Genomic DNA, 14,926 nt, shown 5'->3' on the forward strand with positions numbered 1-14,926 from the left:
GAGATCGCTTCTCTATTCTCTCAGGAATATTTTGGAGATCAGTTGTATCAATATATATATAACATCAAGAGATTTGATGATCATAATCCTATTAAGAGAACAATAATAATGGGGATTTTTCTCTTGATGTTTTAATAAGGATATTCTCTTTCCTGTACTGTTGTCGGGTGCTTTTGTTTTAGCACAATACATACACACCACTTACAATTTTAATATTTCACAGTTTCTTCATTTTAAATATATACAATAAAAGTCAAGTTTTATATTTATATATGGAATTCACTTATAAGGGACTGGAGTGCCTCTTATGTTTTTCTTTTTCTTTTTTCTATAAACTTGCAGAAATAGGAACTTAATACATTTAACCCTGGGTCTAGCATAGGCCAAAGGTAGTTGTATGGTGGGCATTATTACCTTTTAAAGAATAAGGAATACTTGTATTCGACATTTTGGGTGAATTGTTTTATTATAATAAAGATGCAATAGATGCAATAGATGTCCTCAGTCCTGAAGAGCAAGTGTTAGCACTTAGTCTAAAATAAAACCAGGAAGAAATGTTGGAATATCTTCAATCAAGTTTCAGTAATTTCCAAATCTGTCTACATGCACAATGAAGACACATCACACCAGGGCCAGACTGTACCAACAATAACTCCATATATTAAGGAAACCAGTTGAAAAACCTTCCTTCCAGCACCTGTACATAGATGGCCCTCTTGCATAACTCAGTCAGATGTGTAAAAGTCCAATAGATCAAGTTTTATCTCAGTTTAATTGGAAATGCATACAATATATTTCATTTACAGGGTAAGGAAGGAAAAAAGCAATGTATAACATAGTAATGTACAACATTATATATACAGTATATATATATATATATATATATATATATATATATATATATATATATATATAAAATATACAGTGTAAGTGTATAAAGAGAAGAGTGGGGGTGCATATAGTGTAGTAAGTTAAGCTAAACCACTCAGCTCTATTAATGCCAATAATTGTGCCTACTTAAATCATAAGAAAGAGAGGGCTTATCTGGAATATATGATTGTCTTTTTTCAATATATTCCAATATTTTCAATTCTTTTCTGTTGTTGGTTAATGAGCACAATAAACAACAGCTTATCTGTGTAGGCTCTTTTGTAATTCCCCTTTGAATTGGTTAGCCACACGGTTAAAAACCTTTACACTGGGTATAAAATATCAAACTTATCTGTAACCACACTTACCGCTGGAGAATGTCAGGTGTATGTTGATAAAGTGGGTCTGGGACTGAAATTATGTCATCAGGGGGAGTCGAACAATTTAAGAAGAGGAAGCACTCAGTACTTACATAAGTATACAGTTTCACTGTGCAGGGTCCATAAAAAAAATATGTAGATCCTCAGATTAGAATAAACCAGCACCAACATTTAAGAAGATTTGAATAAGGAAATATTTATTTACACTACAAAGCAAAGCATTACATGATTAAGTCCATTTAGTGTCCCTGACTTTCTTTCTTCTAAAGATAGAGTTTCTAATGCGATTGCTGTAGTTCCATAGCACAGAAGTTTATTCGCTATATCAATTACAATACTAAAAGCATCACATGTATACGTCTGCGCAGATGGTATCAACACAAATCTTCTATAAGGGCGCTCTGGTTTCCAAAGTCATAGGTAAACAATTTATACAGTTTACAGTAACAAAAAGTAGTGATGTCACCCAGATAAACAGATGTAGTATTAAGATCCACATCTATAGGTCGATGGGTGTTGATATCCCAAGAACTCGACACTCCATTGGCGGATTCATCTGGCTATTGTTCCTTGAGGTCGAGGTCATCTTTCCACGTATGGTCATGTGTATATCCTCAAGCTCCCGCCCATAGTCCTGTACAAACAGGTTTCTTAAAGGCATATATGGAATTACAGTTTGATGCATGAAATCTAATATTCAGTACACCTAGCGATTGCAATTTGCAATCAATACATAAATACTACCCAAAACATTCTTATGCAAATGCAGACCGAATGAGACTATGATTAGCATGTTGGAAAGATTCAATACTATTTTTACAATATATATTTTTTTTTAATATATGATAAAAAAAAATGATTAATTTGGGTTTAATGTTTGTATGTGTTTGATAAATATACTTTTTATACCTTTAAATACTTTATTATATTAACTTATGCTATTTTTGATGCTGGTTTGTTTATATGGTATCCCATTCATTTATGAGTTTAAGAATTTGGATAATGGCTTAAACTTTTCATGTCATATCTAATGTTATTCATATATTGATTTCCATTAGTAGTTATTGCGATTGAGGTTCATATCAATCCTGTCTTTTAATTATATTATTTTATTTGATATTTAACATTGATGTTTTCCCTGGACCCATGTTAGGAATTAACGATGGGTTTAAAAACATCCAGCTGCTACATTCTAGTTACTAAAGAATCACTCCAGCCAATACTGTAATTGCCATTTTTGGTAGAATATCCGCAATTATAACTCATCCAAATAGATTATTTGCATAGTGTCCTGTGTTATAAGGTTCGGCGGCTCCACCAACATATTACATGCGACTCATCTTTCTACTGCCATCCCCATCTTTTTCGGTCAAGATAAGGTTGTCATTAGTGAGATAAGTCACAAGTGAGAATGTGCAAGAACCAACACAAACCTTGTAAATGCAACAGATAAGTACATTTTGGGATGGGTGTAACTTCTGATATTCCACCTGAAACTTTTTTCAAACATTTTGAATTTTGACTGGAATTAACTTTTAACTTTAAATACATTTTCTTCCTCTTGTTCCTATATCTAGCACATTGTTTTTGCATTTTTTGTTTTCAAAGACCCCTTTGTCTTCTAATATTTTGTAACCACAGACTATTATCTCATGTAATGTCCCTTTTACTATCTAATTATTACAGGTGGTGGTGTCACTATCTGATTCAGAGGATTTCACAACAGTCCAAAGCAAGGACCAGGCCAGATGTGTCTGTGAAGACCACTCAACATTCTTTACCTGGGATGCCACAGTCATAAATCTAAGTACTGTAAAGATATATTCTAAATGTGAAATTCAGAGTTTTAATGACATTCATACTACAATATACAGCAATAAAAACCTGTTCCCCACCAATCTTGATGCTGCTACATAGCGTACCTCCCAACATGTTAGGTTTCCAAGATGTAAAGATTACTAATGACTTAGTGTAGTATATTCTCACTACATGGGTCACAGTAAATGCCAAAACATTTGATTGAGCCACAAAAAAGAAAGATGGGTTGTTTTGTTGAGCCCGTCATAACTATACTAGACATATGGGAAACATCCACATTGCATCTCATGCAAAGTCGCATGCAAATTAGTAAGAATAATTATTAATAATAATGATATTTATTATGGGAATTAAAGACTTACAAGATGAAATAAATAAGTGTAGTGTATTATTCCATTGTTGTAGAACAATCTAGTTTCCAAATTCCAGTCACCTAGATTTCCCTCTGTGGGAAAAGGTGGAATAATTAATGAACCAGTCTAGATTCACCTGTCCATGAATAAGAAAGTTTTTCAAAACTCAATGCATGCTTAATGGATGGAGTTGAAAGTCCATGCTGTAGTGGAAAACTCTATCCCGTGAAAAATTATCAATGGGAGAATGCTGAGTTCTGGAGATCTGTGCTCAGAAACACAAACTCCACTGGTTAGCTACTAGCAGATCACAGTGAAGCAATATAATGTTTGATAATAATAATAAAAGTAATAATTATAGAAAGTATCAGTAAGTGCATTTCAGGGATCTAATCGACTAACAACTTAATGTTGTCCTATCTTCACTTTTCAGAGAACTTAAAGATTCAGGTGACCAGTGGTTCCCTGGAGCTGGGTGGAGGTTGCACTGCAGATTCCCTTTTATTGGGAAAGGATCACATGGAAGACTCTATTGAGAAAACCATTGTGGTCAAGGTAAGAGTTCAAATATGGTATGACATTATAGGGTCCCTGACACTAAGTTAAACATTGCCATACATTAAAGATTCACTAATAACATATATATATATATATATATATATATATATATATATATATATATATATATATATATATATATATATATACACATATATATTATAGTCATGGCCAATAGTTTTGAGAATGACACAATAATTGGTTTTCACAAATATTGGTGCTTCAGTGTTTTGGATGTTGCTATGGTTTACTGAAGTAAAAATACAAGCATTTTATAAGTGTCAAACGATTTTATTGACAATTACATTAAATTTATGCAAAGAGTCAATATTTGCAGTGTTCACCCTTTTTTTTGAAGACCTCTGCAATTCGCCCTGGCATGCTGTCAATCAACTCCAGGGCCACATACTGATTGATGGCTGCCCATTCTTGCCTAATCAATGCCTGGAGTTTATCAGAATTTGTGGGTTTTTGTTTGTCCACCCGCCTCTTGAGTATTGACAACAATTTCTCAATGGGATTAAGGTAATAAAACCTCCAAGTGCAACTTCTCCCAACCAAAAGTAATAACTAAGTGGCTCAGGGATCAAAACATCAAAAATTTGGGTCCATGGCCAGGAAACTCCCCAGACCTTAATCCCATTTAGAACTTGTGTTTAATCCTCAAGAGTCGGGTGGACAAACAAAGGCCTACAAATTCTGACAAACTCCAAGCATTGATTAGGCAAAAATGGGCAGCCACGTGATGTAAGTGGCCTCGGCCAGGATGACATTTTTGAATTACTGGTTGCCTAAAAAAGAGTCCCCAATTTTATATGTGTAGTTTTGTGTAAGCAAGGTTTATTTTGGTGCAGTGCTGACAGAAATCATATATATTATAAACCATACATTTACATTAAACCATTTAGCATATGAACCCCATGAAGATTTATATGGCAAATGACTGATAAAATCCTTTCTGTGAAGGGAATAGATGTCCAGTGCTTCTGGCTGACTAAATGATTAGTACATTATTATGTATATTAGTACATTCTCTCTATCGAGCAGGGTTCTCTTACCTCTCTGTCTGTATGTATTACCCAGTATTGTTTTATTAATGTTTGTTTCCAATTGTAAAGCGCTACAGAATTTGCTGGCGCAATATAAATATTGATGATGATGATGATAGTCTTATTGTGATCGCGATCTTATCGTGATCGTGGGAGAAGCTTGTTAGTTTTATACCTGTAGATTTTATTCTATATCTAAAGTCACCATCAGCAATTACATTAATAAGTCTGCATTTTTAAAAAAAGTTTACTCTGATAATCCTCCTATTTCCCACTGACTCCATCAATACCATTTTATATCTTATATTTTTTTTAGGCTAAAGGACACGAAGAGCAAAAGACAGAGACCTTTCTTCTATACCCAGCAGGTGAGTTACAGATGAGCTAATGAGAGCAGATGGGCACGACAATTGAATGTAAATAGAATATATTCTACGTTAGTTGAAAACATAAAACTGTAGATCAGGAAACTAACTCCTGGGGGTAAATATATCAAGCTGAGAGTTTTTGGCAGGTTTGAAAAGTGGAGATGTTGCCTATAGCAACCAATCAGATTCTAGTCATCATTTTGTAGAATGTACAAAATAAATGATAACTAGAATCTGATTGGTTGCTATGGGCAATATCTCCACTTTTCAAACCCACCGGAAACTCTCAGCTTGATACATTTACCCCTTGGACTCTATTTATTATTGTCGTTATCATTGAAAAGTGTAAGTTTTTATCAATACAAAATAACTTATTGCCACAATTCACTTTTATTTTAGTGACATGAAGAAAAATGTACTGAGCAATAAGAGTCACTTATTCTTACTCTGAAGACTCAGTTTGAGTTTTCAGTTTTACTTTTTGCAAAATAAATAAATGTAAGCTCTATTAAAAAAAAAAAATGTTTATATATTAAAAAATATTAGATATAATATAAAGTAATAATGTGGAGACACGTGTCTGGGTTGTTTCCATGTGGGTACAAAAGCGCACCGGCAAAGGATCAGGAACAAATATAAAAACATTCAGTTTCTTTGCATATATTCAAACAGAACAACATAAAAATGATAACAAGGCAATGATATTAGCAAATTACAGCCAACAGTAAACAAAGAATTTCCAGCACACAACCTTGTGAGGTCTACTTAGTCCAGCAAACCACTCAGCCTCCTGTGATACATCTGATATGCACACAATCTGTTGTAAATTAAATATGTTTATTTATGGTTAAATTAATGAAACTGCCCATACATGGCAATAAAATAGGTCAAATTAGTAATCCTGATCTTGTCACCTAAACAAAATAAGAATAAAAGCGTATCTAAATCCTTTGCGGTCACTGAAGTGATTGCATACAGAGCCGATTTTGTATCCTCACACAGGTCTGAAAGCAAATCAACAGACGAGAAATCAGCATCTATGTGCAGGCATGCAATATACAATATACAGCCCCCAGATAGTCATGATGCTAAGGCAAGTGTAGGCACAGTAATTAAAATTATATTTCTGTCACCGAATTAATTGGACTGTACTAAGTTGCAGACCAATGGTTTTTATCACATTGGACTTCTGGGTGACAGAACCAACCCACTAATTCACAAGTGTAGTGTGAGTCCAGGATTTAGAAGCTTCAATTGGCTGATTATCACACACACCTCAAAAAATGCTACTGGATGATGATAAATCTAATCTGATTGGTTCAAAGGTACATAACTTCTACAAGCACTTTTTCTGGACGAAAGGAACTTTGATATTTAATTATGTTACACCTAGTGCAAAGCCATTTCCCTGATGAAGTCAATGCTATGAAACACTTTAAGTTAGGGGCTTGACGAATTCTCATTAATTCGGTGGACAGCAATGGAGCAGATACAGACTTTTCCGTACAATAATCGGATAATTGGAGAGGAAACACAAATTGATTCAGGATCTAGGTGTTTAAATTGGAGATCATGTTTACTGGATTAAGGAACTCATCACATAAAGATTTTATTACTGATTCAGCCTCTGTACTGACTACACATATAAAGTAACGTGCAGTACAAACACTTAATTTATGTTCAAACACGTATACAAAGATTTACATATTGTAAATGTATATTACTTACATGTGACATATTTAAGAGAATATTACATATTATCGATCTAATCTTCTTAAGTGCATATCATCTATGTATTATGCTGAACTGTTGTGGAAAATGTCTTCAAGTTAGTGTTATTATTATTATTATTATTATTATTATTATTATTATTATTATTAATAACAAATCTTTTTGTTTCTTGCCAGGTACCAGCGAGAAAATCCAAGTTTCCATCCAAGTTCCAGATGGACTGGTGAAAGGCTCCGAACGTGCTCACATCATTGTACTTGGTGAGGAAACCTCTAAGTAATAAGTTTAGTTTAACAAGAGTATATTATTCTGATTTGCAAGAACATTTTCTAGTACTATTCCATTTGTACTATTATAATTTGCTTTTGGTAGGTGATCTCATGGGCAATATTGTCATTAACTTGGACAACATACTTAACCTGCCAGATGGATGTGGGGAACAGAACATAGCAAAGTTTTCTAGATACGCTTATACACTGCAGTATCTATACAATACTAAAGAATTAACATCGGAATTAAAGGAGAAGATTCTAGAAGGTTTAATTGAAGGTACGTGAACTGTGCAACTTAAAATGGGAAGTGTTTCTGCCAAAGGCAAAACAAGAAAAAAAAGAAAACCTTAAACAGACTAAGTATTCGCATGCTTCATAATTATTCCTCTTTTAACATAAACCCCCAGTTTTGTTTCACATTGTCCCTTACTTGGGCCCTTTGTTAATAAACTTTTCTATTGGTTCTCAAGAGTGCCGGATGTGCTCCTAAACTTATTTCATTCGCAAAGGGTATTAATTCAGATTTTTATGGGTTATTTTTTGTGTTCTAAGTTATAATCTACGATAATGTTATATAAAAGTCTAGGGGATAAAATATTGAGCATCAGATTTGTCAAATCAACAACGATCGGATTTATAAAATAAATGACAATCTAGTATGACTTCTAGTAGACCACATCTGTGGATAAATGTATTAAGCGTTGGATTCATCAAATCAACGATTTTCGGAGATAGTGATGACCGTTTTTCAAACGGCAATTTTTCGAAAAGGCAAAATCCGGTGAGTTGCCGCTTTAAAAATATCCGTCAAATTTGCAGAGAATCTGCGATTTGGCGAACCCTATGCTTAATACATTTACCTACAGATGTGGTCTACTAGAAGTCATACCTGAAATATACTTTTGAAGTGTGCAATTTACCTAACAAGTAAAATCCTCCTCTTTGACCCTAAATTGCACAATGTCACATATACACATTACATAGTTGAATTATTTTTAACTTATGTGTTTGGTGCAAATAAGTCTAGAGTGCAAGCAGTGGAGTACAAGTGAAAGGTCTACAGATTACTTTCCTATAACAATAATTCATCAGCGCTGAAGTCCCATGTGCAACTTGATTGCAAAATAGAAGATGTGATTTAAAGAACCAATATTGAACCCTAATGTCAAGAGAGGGACGGTTTCACTGTCAGTATTTAAATAATATTTTATTTAATCTTATGGCTGAAAATGTGCTTTCTCCTTTCAAGTCACAGGCCCTTTAATAAAGAGAGAGCAGGAACAGAGAAGGGATATTGACAATAACCTTTCTGAATACATCATGGATTTGGGTTATAATTCCCATTACATAATGAAATGAAGAAAGTATTTCAGGATCAGCTTTAGATGACAAGGGTCCAGGGAAGAGTTTAAGGATTGGTCCCCATTACTGCAGATACATCAACTTGTGAGCATTAAAATCAAGAAAAAGGATGTCATTAGAAAATAGGCATTGCCCACCTATCTGAATCATATACTATGGTGGTCCCTCTGATGTCCAGGGTGCAAGGGGACTGTATATATATATATATATATGTGTATGTATTTTTAAATACATAATAAGATAAAACGTTAATAGTTCAACTAAATACAGTAATGATCTTTAAATGAAAACTATACCTTCATAACTGTATTTTTTAAGGGGTGCTATGTAATCAGTAGTCACTGTTTTTAAATTGTGGCTGAAAATAAATGGTTGGCATTAGAAGAAGCTTATAACGATAGAGTTGGTTGTGTGAGTGTAATTGCTTTTTCTCTGCAGGTTACCAGAAACAACTGACTTTTAAAAATGTAAATGGCTCTTACGGAGTCTGGAAAGGCTCTGAACCAAATTTATGGTATGTATAAAACATTTATGTGGATTTAACTAAAAGATCTTGCAGTGAGTAAGATTAGTAAATGTTCTACATATACAAAACATTTTAGTAATATATTCTCCTATTCAACATATGACAGTATTTTGGGTTTTAGTTCTACTCTCTCAAAATATGTAAGTCAATGTTTTAAATAAAAGTCTTAAAGTCCGCCATCCCTTCAGTGCCTTGAATAGGTCTTGCTTAGCTTTTGTACAATATCAAGGTTAACATTCAGTTAGCAAGCTGATCACTCTCATATTAATGCTTCAAAGTCTGACACTTCTCACCAGTCTGGGCCACATCTGGCATCCCCGTGAGCAGTAAGACTATGTTACGCAGGGCCACCTTAACTATTTTATGGGGCCCCGGGCAATGTAGTGCACCGGGCCCCTAAAAGAAAATTTTATATATATATATATATATATATATATATATATATATATATACATAGTGTGTGTGTGTAAAAAAAAAATATATGTATGTAAATAAAAAGTGATTATATATATAATATATATATATATTTATATATATATATATATATATATATATATATATATATATATATATATATATATAGGGGCCCCCTTGACTTACCTTTAAGTCCAATCCCCTTCTCTTCTTTTTTCCGTGCCGCTGAGTCTCTTCTGCGTTTTTCCGTGCGGTGCTCGCAGTGAGTGCTGGGCGTGACATCACGCCCAGAATTCACTGCGAGCACAGCACGGAAGAGGGGACCAGGGAGGGAGCCGGATCGCCGCTGACATGACCGCAAGGTGAGTATTTTCATTTTTATTTTTTTTTCAGGATTTTTTTTTTTTACAGCGCTGCCTTGGACGGGCTCTTTTGCCCGCAGGGCCCCTGGGCACCTGCCCATTGTGCCCAATGGAAGAGACGGCCCTGATGGTGACCTTAGAGCAAGATCTGTACATTTGCAAATAATCCATTGAACAGTCTGGGGGCTGGTAGCCATTCTCCCGCTTGCATGCTACCTCCACCTCCTCTGTCGTCTGACAATGCACACTTCGGCATGGGGCAGCTGCAGAATAGAGGTTGCATGTTATGTATGGGAATGGCAGCTGGTACAGTGTAGAAATTCCTTTATCATGGAATAAATTTATGTATAGTAACCCACCCCTGCAGTGCTGTTTACTATGATTAATGTATAAATCCTGTGTTTAGGGTGGTAACAAACCATTTTGAGAATTAAAAATGAAGTGTCAGTCAAGCATTGTTGTCTCTGATTATCTGCACTCCCTGTTCGAGGAATGCTGAATTACACAAACTATGAGCCTGTCAAAAAGCGCTTTTCAAATTCCCCACTACCAGCTCAGTGCAGTGAATAAATTGAGTCACAGAGGGGTGGGAAATTTTAAAATGGATTCTATAACAGCCACCTAATGTTAGTGAGCCCCCCACAGCGCCAAACCACTAACCAGCCCCCCTCTAGCTGTCAAATATGGGTAGTTCATCTCCAGGTACCAGAAGAAAATCTGTAAGCGGGGAAAAAATCAGGGCTATTGTGATTCTCTTGTGAAGCCACTCACAGTACACCCACCAAAAACTACTACTTGACATGCACAATTATATGAAATCTCCTATTTTTAAAAAGAGGCATACTTCTCTTTCTTCCAATCTGGAGGACACTGCTACCATGGGCTGTATGAGGGGACACAAGAGTTGGCACTTAAATAGTCAAACTCTTAAAGTAACTGTTGTCAGAAACTTCTCCCCTCTGCTCTCCTGTAGTTCCTCAGTGTTATTTAAGTGCCCATAGAGGTTGGGCTTAATTATAGCTGCTCTGTATCTATTTCTGTAGGTTAGGTTTTATTTTATTTTGTTTATTTATTAGAGATTTGTTATGTGTACCGTGTTTTAGCTACACAGTACTGACAGGCATAGTCTGCTGAGGGAACTAATCCCCACAGACAGGCTTAGTAGATGTACAGATGAGAGCCAGTGGCTCTCACAGAAAGTACATTTTTGCTGTGCCTGTTTCCTATAGTTACAGTGGCTATCACTGCTGTAAATTAGTATTATTAAACTGACTATCCAGTGCTGCCATTGGTGGCATAGATCGCCTGAGAAGTCAAAATGGAACAGCCATATCTGCGCTCATACCAAGTCCCCCTCTCAAAATAGGAGTGGGGCACTTGGAAAAATCAGTGCCACGGAAGGATAAAACAGGCACTAAGGAGACAAGGAGGAGCTATTTTTTCTGGTTTAAAAATAGTGAGCCATCGCAGATAGCATGCATAGAAGCCAGAGGGGATGACACCCTACCCATCAGTGGACTTGGCATATTCCTAAGGCAGGAAAAGAAGCTACAAGTACAATCCTGAGAGGATTATTAAGGAGTTAATTTTGCTATTATCCTTGCTGACAGGATTCTCTCCTCCTGTCTGTACTTCAATTATCCTAGAGTAATAAGTACATTGTTGAATTCTTGTATGGAATCAGAGAAAAGGAATGAACATAAATACTCCTTTTACTAAACTGTAAAAAAAAAAAAAAAAAATCTCAAACACCCACCAAAGGCAGATCCACTGGAACACTAACAATCTACCAAAAAATGCTAGTCTTAAAATGTCCTGTACACTGAGCTATGCTTTAAAAGAGAAAAAAAGAAGGAAAACTGTTTCATTTTGCAAAAAAGGAAGTAGAATACATCAACAAGATTTTCAACTTTAAACTATTCCAAATTTGTAATGCTTTTATTCTTTTGTGTTGATATTGGCATGCAGCATCCACAGATGGTTCTCTGTTCACATGTCAAATTCCAGCTCAGTATCTTCAATTAATTTTTTTTTCGATTTAGAATACAAATACATGCACCATGGCAAACTTAGAGGCATATTCAATTAGGTGCGGAAAAAGCGCGGAGTGCGCATTACCGAGGGTAATACGGTACTACGGTACCGCAATAACGCAGACTTTCCTTCACAACCCTAAGGAGAATCAGCCTTATTGCGATGCCGCAGATTATCTTTGCATCCCGTTCCGGTGCGTAGCCACGAAGCTCTTATCTAATTGAATATGCCCCTAAAAATGGTGGAAAGACAGCTTTAATATATCATTGTCAGCCATGCCTTCATCCGTATTTGGTCCCATATAGGCACCACGTACATGGTAGAAAGAGTAAAAATATCAAATCCATCCTACAAGCACTTTCAGAACATCCCCTTTTGTTATTAATACTTTTTCATTTATCTTCTATAATACTGTTCGGTATACCCCAATTGATGTCGTAATTAATTATTCATGAGGGTGAGGGGACATCATCATGGACCTTATTACATGTGACACTTTTGTGTATTTAAATACTTGTATTACATTGTTTGGATTGTACCTAAAAAGATTTGAAATTGAGTCCATTAGGAGTTCCAGTCATGAGAAACTAGATAGTGCATTTGCAATGAGTTAAGAGCAGGAACCCTGAAGGTCATTAATGAATCAAAGCATTGCAAAATGATATTTTGTTTTGAAAAGTGTGATTATTGAAATGAGTATTGAAATACTTTTAATATGACCCATTTTGTTCCTCATTATTGCATTGTGGTGCACTACAAGCAAAGTAATAGAACACTTCAAAAACAAAATGCTGAGCCATGTACTAAAAACAGTCCAGATGTTCCCTACTTCTTTTTGATTAATTAAAGACATAAATTAGGCTAAACCTAGGTGTATTTGAGAACAAAAACAAAAGATTTTCATTTAATGAAAGATGATTGTAAAGTGGTAGAAGGTTGGACTTTAAAGTTATGTATTCACTTTTATACGGTGCCTCTCTGCACACCTAGGCCAACACCTAGGCCAACACCTAGGCCAACACCTAGGCCAACACCTAGGCCAACACCTAGGCCAACACCTAGGCCAACACCTAGGCCAACACCTAGGCCAACTTTTAGGTTTGGAAAGTAGCTCCTGAGCGTGGACAGACAGATAATGTCACATACTATAAGGTTCCAAATTCCTGGAATGGTTCTAAAAACATGACGTAAATTGAGCTTAATGCAGTGTCCTCACCAGTCACCCAATCGTAATCTAGTCGAGAGAGACGGTCGGATTAGACAAAATGAGCTGCTTGGAGTAGAGATTTATCACTTGCTGATTTGCAATAACTATTGGTCATATTGTTGTCACCATGTGTCAGACTCCAGGTTTCTGGCAAGTTTTGTGTCCAGGATAAATTGGGCAGTAACTCAATATTGGGTAGCATTACTTAATGATTCAGGACCCTAGTGCATAGCATATTAAAGAAAACAAAAACATTTTCATGTGCATGAGACCACTTGCACACTTTTACTGTTACTTCTACAAAGCAGCGCGGTGTGTTGTGTTGCACTTGGGGGTTTTTAATTCAAAAATATATTGCACGTTAACACACGATTTATCCGCTGATTAGGGTACCAGGGTTTTATTTGAACTGTAATAATCAATATTGTTTATCATCTTGCAGGGTCACAGCATTAGTGCTAAAGGCTTATAGCAGTGTTCAGGACTTCATCTACATAGATGAGACCCAAATTCATCAAATTGTGCAATGGCTGCAAGAGCATCAGACACCGGATGGCAGTTTTAACGAAGAATGCCATTACTTTAGTAATGATTTAGAGGTGCCCACAGATTTATTATATTTTTCAATGTTCTGATTGCATGAAAATATGTAGCACAACCCGCAATTGTTTGATTATGAGCTTATTGCTTGAGTTTGGGCAAGGAATTTGTTATATATATTTATTGAAGACCGTTAAGATATCTACACTGGGTGGTTTCCCAAGTTAGATATGCTTTGGCACCTTTTTGTAAAAAATAAAACAAAAAGAACATTAAAGCATACGAACATTATTCTTTATCAACTATTATCATTTATCTACACATTGCATTTCCAAATGTAGTAACACAACTACAGGGATCCACCGCCATATTCAGAATTGAGGCTACTGACATTTAAGTGAATGCGTTCTAAATTAATGATTTTGTTTTTGTACCACATACTGTATGTTTGAGCCCCAATATCCAACACTCCCTCTTTGATACATTTTGCTTTTAAAAAAGGTGACTGGTAAAAAGACAATTAAAAAAAAGCAAAATAAACCCAGGAAACATAAAACCATTTCTATTATACTATGCTGTCCCCTGCAATGTGCCGTTCTAGGCATGGGCCTGTTTAGCCTACACAGTACATAAAGCCCTGCAGTGATTCTCAGTTTGGGGACAAGGGTTTGAAGGGCAACACTATTAAATTAATTAAACAGCTGTATAAAATTTACATCTTAACAAAAAACCTACTGTTTATTATTGTCAGGACTTAAATGCACTCCTTGATAATCATGTAGAAACATTTTTAGTTATGTAGTTAAGTATATACTAGTTTGAAATGCTGTCTGACATCTGTTTTTTCTATTTCTTCCATGAGTTAGGCAGATAATGAGGTTGCACAAACTGCCTTCGTCATCATCGCTCTGTTGGAACATCACCTGGTCTGCAATGTAAGTTGTCTTATTTATTGCTTTTTGTTGATGCTGCTTCTTATTGTGTTGGACAAGCTAAGAACAACTGAACATGAAAATGAAATGTTCATATGTCCCTTGTGGAGTTAAGACAAAATGCTCCATTTTACACCGTTTTTGTGAAGT

The 14,926-nt window shown here is 35.4% G+C and overlaps 1 protein-coding gene across 2 annotated transcripts in view; it reads left to right on the top strand.

Annotated features, from left to right (window-relative positions):
• LOC142160960 (alpha-2-macroglobulin-like protein 1) overlaps positions 1-14,926 on the top strand; it is a 224,636-nt gene that overhangs the window by 43,440 nt on the left and 166,270 nt on the right. For both annotated transcript variants that reach the window (XM_075216100.1, XM_075216099.1), the window contains exons 20-27: positions 2,937-3,057; positions 3,855-3,976; positions 5,345-5,396; positions 7,304-7,387; positions 7,500-7,676; positions 9,200-9,275; positions 13,747-13,903; positions 14,711-14,779. In XM_075216100.1, coding sequence (XP_075072201.1) covers positions 2,937-3,057; positions 3,855-3,976; positions 5,345-5,396; positions 7,304-7,387; positions 7,500-7,676; positions 9,200-9,275; positions 13,747-13,903; positions 14,711-14,779 — 858 coding nt within the window. The remainder of the gene's footprint in view (positions 1-2,936; positions 3,058-3,854; positions 3,977-5,344; positions 5,397-7,303; positions 7,388-7,499; positions 7,677-9,199; positions 9,276-13,746; positions 13,904-14,710; positions 14,780-14,926) is intronic.

Source organism: Mixophyes fleayi, chromosome 6, assembly GCF_038048845.1.
Source record: "Mixophyes fleayi isolate aMixFle1 chromosome 6, aMixFle1.hap1, whole genome shotgun sequence".
Classification (NCBI taxonomy): domain Eukaryota; kingdom Metazoa; phylum Chordata; class Amphibia; order Anura; family Limnodynastidae; genus Mixophyes; species Mixophyes fleayi.